This window comes from Tasmannia lanceolata, unplaced genomic scaffold (assembly GCF_043159265.1).
Source record: "Tasmannia lanceolata isolate RefF3 unplaced genomic scaffold, GAP_Taslan_0.1 ptg000002l, whole genome shotgun sequence".
NCBI classification, from domain to species: Eukaryota; Viridiplantae; Streptophyta; class Magnoliopsida; order Canellales; family Winteraceae; genus Tasmannia; species Tasmannia lanceolata.
The window spans coordinates 15,057,599-15,069,446 of NW_027518679.1; the positions used below are offsets into that span (position 1 = coordinate 15,057,599).

The 11,848-nt window shown below is 41.3% G+C and overlaps 1 protein-coding gene across 1 annotated transcript; it reads left to right on the plus strand.

Annotated features, from left to right (window-relative positions):
- Positions 1–322: 322 nt before the first annotated feature.
- LOC143888527 (uncharacterized) lies at positions 323–2,074 on the plus strand. The gene has a single exon (XM_077392983.1). It carries the CDS (start codon positions 323–325, stop codon positions 2,072–2,074), a length of 1,752 nt encoding a protein of 583 aa, XP_077249098.1.
- Positions 2,075–11,848: the final 9,774 nt, after the last annotated feature.

Below are 11,848 nucleotides of genomic sequence, written 5' to 3' on the forward strand. Positions count from 1 at the left end.
ATGGAAAAGTGTTAAAGTTTGGAATAGTTTTTCATTTCTTAACTTTCCCAGACAATTCTTACAATCCAAACAGTTCCTAGAGGGACCTTCAGTAGTTTATGACGGTATCACCCTAAATTAACCATAATAATCTTATCGTATCCCTCTAAATTGCAATCCTAACAGAGAAGACCTTGTTTGGATTGCCTAAAAAAAAAGACCCTGTGGATTGTAGGAATTTTCTGGAAAATTTTGAAAGGAATAATATTGCTAAAATTTGCTACTATTTTCACAACCTATTTATGTTGTGTCCCTTTGATCTTTCAGAGTCTTTACTGTCACAATGCCACGACGTCCTCCTGATGAGGATGGGGATGGGGATGATGCTCGAGATATTGGTTGGTTACATGGGCGAACTAATGGCAGCAGGCAAAAGACTATATGCAATTATTGCGGGAAGAAAATAGGAAGTGGGGGTGTTACACGATTGAAACACCACCTGGTAGGTGGTTATGGAGATGTATCAGTATGCCCATCTTGCCCTAAGGAGGTTAGGACCCTCATCTCAAATTCATTGAAGGGGAGCAAACAAAATAAGCAGGATAAAGCGAGGAGGAGAGATGAGTTTATCGATGCTGTGGCGGGAAACTATGATGGAGTAGAATGGATAGATGATGATGATGATATTGCATATCCATCTGATGTCGAGACAAGCAGACAGAGAATGGAGTATAGACGAGCTATGGCAGAGTCTGTGGCTATCGAGAACGAAAGGCGGCAGATGAACAATCTTAATGCTACGAGGCCAAATTTTGGCCGATCCAAACACGAGGCGGGTGGGGGTAGTTCAAGGGGAGCAGCAGGTGAGGGTAACATAGGAGGAAAGCCAATGCAGACGGGTTTGACACGTGGGAGCAGCCTAAGGGATCCAGCAAGCATGGACTCAGCGATATGCACAAAGGGAAAACAAAGGGGTATCAGGGGCATGTGGGGAAATGCGAGGGAGAAGGTTGGACGAGCATATGCAAAATTTGCCTTCCACAACGCCATCCCAGCAAATGCGGCAAATAGCCCATACTTGCAGCATTTTATTGATACAGCTGGCCAACACGGGTCAGGAGTGAAGGCCCCCACTTCATATGAGGTTATGAACAAATACTTGCCCATTGCAGTGGCTGAACTGGAGGAGTACGTCAATGGGCTGAAGAAGCAGTGGGCTGAGTATGGAGTGACAATCATGTGTGATGGTTGGACTGGTCCTACAAGACAGTCTATCATCAACTTTATGGTATATTGTGATGGTAAGACTGTCTTCTTGAAGAGTATTGAGGCATCCGACGTCGTAAAAGATGCAAAATTCATATATAAGCATATGGTTGAAGTGATTAAAGAGGTTGGGAAGATGAATGTTGTTCAAATTGTCACTGACAATGGGAGCAACTATAAGAAGGCAGGACAAAAGATTATGAAGAAGTACAGTATGTTCTGGACTCCGTGTGCAGCACACTGCATCGACCTTATGCTGAAGGACATCGGAAAGAAGACGACGGTGAAGAAGGTAGTTGATGAGGCCAGATCAGTAACCAACTTCTTATACAATCATGGGTATATACTGGCCCTCATGAGAAGCTTGTGTGGAGGAGACTTGGTACGCCCTGGGCTTTCTAGGTTTGCAACTAATTACGTCGCTCTCCAGAGTATTTTGGATAAGAAGGTTGGTCTAAAGCAATTATTCTCTACCAAAGAGTGGAATGAGTATAAGGAGAGTAGGAGTGTAGCTGGGAAGAAGGCCGAGGAGATCGTCGGTAGACCATCCTTTTGGGATCATTGCAGGAGTATAGTTGGTATATTGGAGCCAATTGTAAAGGTATTGAGGATGGTAGATGGGGACAAAAAGCCTACCATGGGTTCTTTGTATCACGCCATCCAATTGATGAAAGAGGCAATAATATTGGCTGCTCCTCGATCCTATCAGGGCTACCATAAAATCATTGATGATAGATGGACGAAAATGCTCCTTCACCCACTCCATTCGACTGGTGCTGTCATCAATTTATATTTATTATCTCTTATGTCATCATTTACAATATACTAACAAATTATTATTTTATTAGCATATTATCTCAACCCAAAGTACCAGTACTCACAAAACCTTGGCACTCGAATGGATCTCATTGAAGACTTAGAAACTGTGGTAGCCAAGTTGGAACCGGATGCGACTACACAATCCGTTCTTCTTGGAGAGGTGAGCATTTCATTATTTCAATGTAAATAGATGGATATGCATTAGAATTTTCTACTACTAACTATTGGTGTTAATTCAATTATAGCTTAAGTGGTTTAGGGATGCAACTGGCTCCTTTGGACGTGCAGCTGCTATGGCCGGGCGAGCTACGACATTGCCAGGTAAAGGCTTGCTATAAATATTAGTTGTCAATCGACAGTAACTAATTAAAATATTATTATTATTTTACAGCTGAGTGGTGGGTGTTATATGGGTCCGATGCTCCTAACCTAAGAAAGATAGCCGTAAAAGTGTTGTCTCAAACAGCATCTTCTTCAGGTTATGAGAGAAATTGGAGCACATTCAACCTCATTCACTCAAAGAGATGTAACAGGCTTGGACATCAAAACCTACACAAGCTTGTATATGTCCACTACAACACACGGTTGAGGATGAAGCATGTCTCTACAAGCCATAATCGAGAGGACTACACCGACCCTATTGATCTGACGGACATATTCTGTGAAAATGATGAGGATGACCCTCTATATGAGTGGGTGAGGGAGGTTGGAGAGCCGCTGATTGATGCCCCGGGAGGTAGACCGAATCCTCTAATCACTGCAGAGATGGGAATATATTCGGATACATTGCCAGAGACACAAGGCCTCTCTCAACCTGTTGCAGTTCCAATACCGAATAGTGATGATGATTGGTCGACAGATTCGCCATCAGATGATGATAGAGGAGGTGGCAATGCTAGTGGTGGAGGGGGCAACATGAGAGGTGTTGGAACTTCTGATGGTAGAGGGGGTAGTGTGGGAAGTGTGGAAGGTGAGACTTATAGACCGCTTAGCCCATTCACAGTGGAACAGGAGTTTGACCATGCTACACAAGACCAAGATCATGGTGCACGACCACAGCCAAGGCATGGGCAAGTATTCCAACGACGACGGAGGTATCAGCCCACCGATGAAGAAAATGACTCCCTAGATGCCCATTCACGTTATGGAGTTGATAGTTTGACAGACACATTCGACGGTATGAGCATGGAAAGTGGGATTTCGCGGAGTGTGGGAATTGCCAACTCTACCGATTCTGGTCCATATGGTTATGGATTGATTGAGGCATCTTCTGAGAGTCGACAGGGTTCAACTACTCCTTACGGCTATGGGTACCCCTATGGCTATGATACACAGACGCAGTCACAAAGTGAGTCATATGGGTATGGGATGCCATATGACCTATATGCACATGCACATGGCGGAGCAGCATTGACAATACCTGGCCCTAATGTCATGTACCCACGTTTGGGACTGTTGATGCAAGTTGAGCAGTATGTCTTTGATTATTATGTCCAGCAATACCAACAAATATATGTGGTTAACATGTCCTGGCAGGAATACTACTTGTTTATTGAAGATCAAATTCGTCAGCAGATGCACCGTGCCCATCATGAGAGGAGGGATGATGAATTTGAACCCCCTCGTAATTCAATGTGGTATTGACATAGAGGGGGGCCCTTAGATAATTGGTGATTGTACTCTCTTTACATTACACTTTATTTCATTGTACTTCTTTCCTTTGACTTTAGAGTTTAGAATACACTTCATTGTTCCAACATATGCGATAGCGCATGTTTCTAAATTTGGACGTTGTTGAACTACCATAGATGGCTTTCATGCTTAAATGATGGTTTCTATGTGTGTATTTGTGCTTATTCTAGCATTTCCTAAAGTTTCATCTTAAAATTCCATCATTTGCATATGATTTCATTCGTTTCTCTGGTTTTACAAGATTTCGTCCGAAATTTCATACCGAAACCGAAACGTTTCGGTTTCGCTGATGACCGAAACCGAAACCGAAACCGAGATTTAAAACCATGGTGGCTACTTGGTGGTTCTTATGGAAAGAGAGGAATGCGCGAGTTTTTGAAGGAGAGGCTAGGTCACCCTATTGGATTTATGTAAAGCTGATAGCTGCCGTTATATCCTGGGCTAGGAGCCTCCCTTTGTTTCGTTTTGTTTCAGCTTTTGACCTTTGGGAAGGATGGGCGACCATCTGCAAGGAAGGGGTCAGTAAAGAGAAAATCATCCAATCTTAGCATCCTCCTTCAGATGGGGTAATGAAGCTTAACTTCGATGGTTCGTCTCTTGGTAATCCTGGAGAAGCAGGAATTGGGGGTATATGTAGAAATGACAAGGGGGATGTTCTTTGGGCTTACTCGGGGCCTATCGGAGAGAGAAAGAAAGAATACCCACAGCAGGATCTTTTTCCCCTTACGCCCCCCATATCTTTGGGTGTGTATGCTTTGTTCATCATTTGGGTAGATCAGAACGGTGTGTCTATCTGGGCTACTCTCATACACAGAAAGGATATCACATCTACAGTCCCCGTCTGCATCGGTGGTTTGTATCGGCCGATGTTACATTTTCTGAGTCCGAACCCTTCTTCGGTTCTAGTTCTGTCACTAGCTCCTCCAGGATGGAGCCTGAGCTGTCCATTTCTCTTCCTGTCCTTCCGGACATTGCTTCAACTTCTTTACCATCCACTTCTGACTGCCCTCTTGGTCAAGTCGACTCTTGTGTTCCTAGAGTGGCTCCACCAGCTATTCAAATACAATATCAACGTCGTCAGCACCAAGCACGCCAACCTCCAGCTCACCCTGACAAATCGTCTTCACAAGCAGAGATCCCCTTACCCTCTACTCAGGTATCCTCCATCCCTTCTCCTGCAGTTGTATCTGACTCGTCTATTGCTTTGCGTACTCGTTCTCATTCTACTGCACATCCTATATCTCAGTTTGTTTGCTATGATCGTCTAACTCCTACTTTCAAAAGTTTTGTACTCTCTCGTCTTCTGTTGTGTTGCCACAGTCTTTGGATGAGACTCTAAATCACCCAGGATGGCACGCTGCCATGAGACCTTGAGATGGGTGCTCTACATTCTAACCAGCCGTGGGATCTGGTTTCTCCACCTCGTGGTGCTAGACCTATTGGTTGCCGTTGAGTGTTCTCCATTAAATATCTGCCTGATGGTACTGTTGAGCGACTGAAGGCTCGTCTCGTTGCTACGGGTTACACTAAGACTTTCGGCGTTGATTATAGTGAGAAATTTTCTCCAGTTGCGAAGATACCTTCAGTTCGTGTTCTCCTGTCCCTTGCAGTCAATCATGGCTGGCAACTTCACCAGTTAGATGTGAAGAATGCCTTTCTGCATGGCAACCTCCTTGAAGAGGTGTATATGGAGCAACCTCCAGGGTATGTTGCTCAGGGGGAGTTGTCCACTTCCGTCAGTCGCCTCAGGAAATCCTTTTATGGGTTGAAGCAGTCTCCACGAGCATGGTTTGGCAGATTTAGTGAGGCATTTATGAGGTTTTGCAGGAAACAATGTGTTGTAGATCATTCAATATTCAGTCATCAGTCCTCAGCAGGATGCATTCTATTGATTGTATATGTCGATGATATATCATTATTACAGGTAGTAACTCTCAAGGGGAATTCAGAAACTAAAGGCCTTCTAACAAAGAGTTCGTTACAAAGGACTTGGGACGTCTCAGATACTTCCTTGGGATAGAAGTGGGATACTCCTCTAGTTGCTTGTCTCTATCACAGAGAAAGTAGGTTTTGGATTTGTTGGAGGAAACAGGAAATCTTGGTGTAAAACATGTGTCTGCACCTGTGGATCCCAATGAAAAACTAGTTCCAGAAGAGGGTGACTTGTTTGAGGATCTTTGTAGGTATAGAAGGCTTGTGGGCAAGCTCATATACCTTACTGTTACTCGTCCTGATATATCCTATGCCGTTGGGATGGTCAGTCAGTACATGACCTCCCCTCGTACTTCACACTGGAGTGCAGTAGTTCAAATCCTCAAATATCTGAAGGGTGCACCAGGAGAGGGCTTATTATTCAAACGACATAGTCATATGCGAATTGAGGGGTTTTCTGATGCTGATTGGGCTGGATCTCCTGCCGATAGGAGATCGACTACCGGGTATTGTACCTTTGTGGGAGGCAACCTGATTTCATGAAAAAGCAAAAAACAGGACGTCATTGCAAAGTCAAGTACTGAGGCAGAATATAGAGCAATGGCACACACTACTACTGAGATTATCTGGTTGAGATCATTCCTGTCAAAGATTGGTATTGTGTTTTCTTCGCCTTCCGAGTTGTATTGTGACAAGAAGGCGGCATCTATATTACGACAAATCCAGTCTTCCATGAGCAAACAAAGCATATCGAAGTCGACTCTCATTTCATTCGTCAGAAAATTCAGAAAGGGGAGATATGTACTGATTCACTTGTTCTGCAGAAGAGTTGGCTGATATGTTCACAAAGCCATTGAATAAAGAAAAGTTGAGTGACATTTGTAGCAAGCTGGGAATGTATAACTTATACATTCCAGCTTGAGGGGGAGTGTTAGAATAAGCCTAGTATGGGCATTCTAGTAATTGTACTGTGTCTTTCAACATATAAATAAATCAGTGAGGGGGAGACAGCCCTAACTCACAATTTCTCTTTTTCCTCTCTCACGTAACAGAGAACAAAAAAAAAGAGCCCACGACTAAGGGACAAGAAATCCTTAAATTTAAGGGAACAAATTAATTCTTGCAAAAGAGGAAGCATGTTACCCACGTTTCAAAAAGGGAAGTTACGTAACTCCCCACAAAAGGGGAAGTTATTATCGTGGGATCCTGGATAAGGGATGAGGTGGCACCCACAATGGCTCCAAGGAGGAAACTTGAGATCGTGAAGTGAAAGTAAGGGATGAGGTGGCACTTGCCAACTACTTCAAAAGACCTCTATAAATACAGGAAAGATCCTTTGGAAATGGATCCTGATCCAATCTTGGCGATGAAAAGCTACGCAAAGGGGATCAGATCTTTGGGGAGAAAAAGATAAGTGAAAGGAGAAACAGAAGAGAAATAAGAGATAAGGTGATAAAAGATTTGGAGCCAACAGTTTCCTTTTTTTTTTTCTTTTTTTCTTTCTTTTGCAGATTTTTTCCGGGGAAGAAGGCATTTCTCTTTCATGAGAAGGATGAAGAAAATCCCTTTAAAATCTTTTCCAGAGACTTCCTAAAGGTCCCTTTAGGATCTCTTCCCAGAGACTCCCTAAAGGGAGAAGACCTTTCTCTTCCAGGAGAAAGGTGATAAAGACGGTGATCCCCCCCCCCAAAAAAAAAAAGATAAAGACGGTGGTTTCCCAAAAAGAAAGAATACCTTTCTCCTTCGAGAGAAAGAAGAAAATCCCTTTAGAATCTCTTGCCAAAGACTTTCTAAAGGTCCCTTTAGGATTTCTTCCTAGAGACTCCCTAAAAGGAGAAGACATTTCTCTTCCAGGAGAAAGATGATAAAGACGACAGTTTCCCCCAAAAGATAAAGATGGGGGTTTCCCCAAACGAAAGAATACCTTTCTCCTTCAAGATAAAGAAGAAAATCCCTTTAGAGACTCATTCCAGAGACTCTTAAAAGGAACCCTTTAGCTCTTACCAGAGACTCCCTAAAGGGAGAAGACCTTTCTCTGCAAGAGAAGGATGATAAAGATGACGGCTCTCCAAAGTGAAGATAAAGAAAGTCGTCGAGACAAAAAAATTCCATCTGAAAGGAACTGTTAACAAAATCAGATCTTTCTAGAGGATAATTAACTAAGAGTTGTATTTAGATAGGGAACCTCTTGATGGATAATCAGATGTATTTTCTTTCTTCAAGAAATGTAATTAAGGGCCAATAAAGCCGGAAGTGTACGATCCCTACCAAAATTAAGAAAACCTCTTCTCGCAAGATAGAAATTTGATCTCAATACTTTTTATGTGTGTGATTTCCCTTTTCATGCATGTGAAATTTGTTGTGAACAGTTCTTTATACATTAAGAATCAAAATCATTTCCTAACTATAATACGGTGAAAAAAGGTAGTGATTTCCATCCACCGAAAGTAGGAAAACATGAATGGATAGGAGTGATTTCCAATCCGATGGGGGCTGTTTTAGATCATGGAGTGACTATTTGGGTATCTTTTGGGAAACGGATAAGATGGTGTTGGTCTAATAATGCATGCTCACCTCAAATGACTAAAGTTTTGATGGACAAACCCTTAGCAAATCACACAAGTTGGTATGGAATAATCATTTCACTTAGTATTCTACAGTCATTCCATCAAATTTAAACTCCTAAATTGTCTTACATTACCCTCCCCCCCCCCCCCCCCCACCCACAATGAAAAAAAAAAAAAGCTTTTCGCAATAGATATTTCTCTCTTGTTAAACCATGTTATACTCCTAACTATCATTAGAAAGGAAATTTTAAAGATTTTTCTTCTAGCTAAATTGTGAAAATCTCTCTATATATTTTTTTAATTAAGTATCAATTCGAAGTTTTTTGTGCAATGAAGATCACTAATATAAGCCTTTTTGGTTTTTTACAATTAATTTGGTAGAAATTGATATGTTTACACAAGTATATGCTTTTATATTCAACTCAACTTCAACTAAGCCTTTGTCCCAAACTAGTTGGGGTCGGCTAATGAATCCTTTAGAAAATTTTCATGAAGAAGGTGAAAGAATCTACCCGGCTCAAATTGACCAAGTCTAATCCCGACACTAGTTGGGTTCGTCTACATGGATCATTTTCTTTCATTCTATCCTATCCTATCCAAGGTCATGTTATGTTCCTATGCCTCAAGTCTTTCCTCACTGTTTCTACCCAAATTGTTTTCAGTCTACCCCTAGATCTTTTTACTCCATCAACTTGGCACGAGCACTTCTTCTCACTAGAGCATCCAAAGGCCTACGTTGCATATGCCCAAACCATCTTAAGCGGTGCTCTCTCATCTTCTCCTCAATTAGTGCCACCCCCACCTTTTAACGGATGTCTTCATTTTTAATTCGATCTAACTTTGTGTGGCCGCACATCCATCTAAGCATTCACATCTCCGCTACACTCATCTTATGCACATGCTGCTTCTTGGTGGCCCAACATTCTAAGCCATACAGCATAGTTGGCCTGACAGCTGTCTTATAAAACTTTCCCTCAACTTGTTAGGTATTTTACGATCGCAAAGAACTCTTGAAGCATGCTTCCACTTCAACCAACATACTCTTATTATGTGGTTGACAACCTCTTCAATCTCTCCTTCCTTATGTAGGATTGAACCAGGATAGCGAAAGATATCCCTCTTAGGTACCTCCTGTTCAGTCATATTTACTACATCCTCGCCATGCCTCCTTACATTACTAAAGTTGCACTACATATACTCTGTCTTAGTCTTGCTCAGTCTAACCTTTGGATTCCAAAGTAGTTCTCCATAACTCTAACTTAATATTAACTCCTGCTTTGGTTTCGTCAATTAATACTATGCCATCTGCAAATAACATACACCATGGCACCTCATCCTGGATACCCTCCGTAAGTTCATCCATAACTAGAGTAAAAAGATAAAGGCTTAGAGCTGATCCTTGGTGCAATCCTATTGTAATTGGAAACTAACTAGACATGCCATCTGTAGTTTTGACACTAGTTACTGCTTCATCGTACATATATTTAATCATATCAACATATTTAGTAGGCACTTTTTTCCTTTCAAGGACCCACCACATAACACTCCTGGGAACCCTATCATACGCTTTCTCTAAATCAATGAAAACCATATGATAGTCCTTTCTATTTTCTCTAAATCTCTCCATTAAGCTTCTAATCAAGAAGATAGCTTCCATAGTCGATCGTCTGGGCATGAAGCCAAACTCATTCTCTGACACCTTAATCTCTTTTCTTAGTCTATGCTCAATTACCCTCTCCCAAAGTTTCATGGTGTGACTCATTAGCTTAATTCCTTGGTAATCGGTGCAACTTGGGATATCCCCTTTATTCTTATAAATAGGTACTAATGTATTCTTCCTTCACTCATCAAGCATCTTCTTACTCTTCAAAATATTGTTAAATAATCTAGTTAACCAAACCAAACCCACATCACCCAAGCATCTCCAAGTCTCAATAGAGTACCGTCAGGCCACATAGCCTTACCTAATTTCATCTTTTTCATAGCTACTTTTACCTCTGATGTTTGGATTCTATGGAAAAACCTCCGGTTTGTATCATCAAAAGCCTTATCAAGTTCTCCCAAATTCGCTACGGGTTTTCCATTAAACATATCGAAGTAACTTCTCCACCTCTCTTTAACCTCGTTTTCTTCTACTAACAATCTTTGATTCTCGTCTTTGATGCATTTTATATGATTCAAGTCCCTGCTCTTCCTTTGTCTCATCTTTGCAAGCTTGTAAACATCTGTTTCACCCTCTTTCGCCCCTAACCTGTCGTACAAATCTTCATAGGCCTTGCCTCTAGCTTCTCTTATTTCCTTCGTAGCTTCTTTTTTAGCTAATTTATACTTCTCAATGTTCTCCTTTCTAAACTTATGTAAGCATTTACAACACTCCCTTTTAGACCTAATCGCCTTTTGGACGTCCCCATTCCACCACCACGTATCTTTAGACCATGGCCCACTCCCTCTAGATTCTCCAAGTAAATCTCTAGCCACTTTCCTAATATAACTAGACATCTAATTCCACATAATATTAGTCCCTTCATCTTTCTTACCGGACTAACAGTCAGTCTAACGACTTCCTACACGATTCCAAGGTCCTTCTTTAAAAAGTCTATCCTTAAACATACCATTAAACTAGTAATGCTTTTATATATTGGTCAAAATTATATATAACTCATCATTTAAATATATATACAACTCATTATTATACATGTGGGGCCCATTGGCCACTGTTGGTCTCATGGATAAATGTGCTCATATTTCTTTTCCAAATAACATGCATCCAAACGAGATGAATACCTTTCTAAGAAAAACCTTTTTATTTCAGCTTTGTTGTACCAAACGACGAAAAGGATTTCTCTCGAAAGGAAGGAAAAGGCTTTCCCCGGAAAGCCTTTCTAGGGTTGAAAGACCTTTCCTCCAAACCAAACAAGCCCTATGCTTCAGCTGTTGGCAGTCTGATGTACACACATGTTTGACTAGACCTAACAACATGGATCACTCGATAGCTAGAAAGAAGGTTTTATGGTACCTTTAGGGTAGAAAGGACTACATGCTCACATACAGGTGATTGGATCACTTAGAGCAGATCGAATATTCAGACTCGGAGTATGCCAGGTGCTCGATTCTAGAAAATCAAAATTTGGGTATATCTTCATGTGTGCTGGAGGCGTCATCTCGTAGAAAAGCGTGAAGCAATAGTTTGACCACTTCTCCCATTATGTAATTAGAATTCATTGCGTGTTATGAGGCAACTATGCAAACGCTTTCATCACAGGTATTAGGATTGTGGATTGCATCTCTAAGCTGTTAGTGATTTACTGTGAAAATTCCGCTGCGGTATTTTATTTTTTATTTTTTTGAATGGTAATTCCGTTGCGGTATTCTTCTATAACAAGAGCAAGAGTGGAAGTCATAGTAAATACATAGAGTATCTTAAAGTTAGAGAGAATTTTGCGAATCAGCAAGTGACTATTAAGCACTTATACTCTGCAAATGATTGTGGATCCCATGACTAAAGGGCTTCTGGCCAAGTTGTATAAGAAACATGTGGATCGTATGAGGCTTGTTATGTTTAGTGTTTAATTACATTTATGTCGCTATTGGTT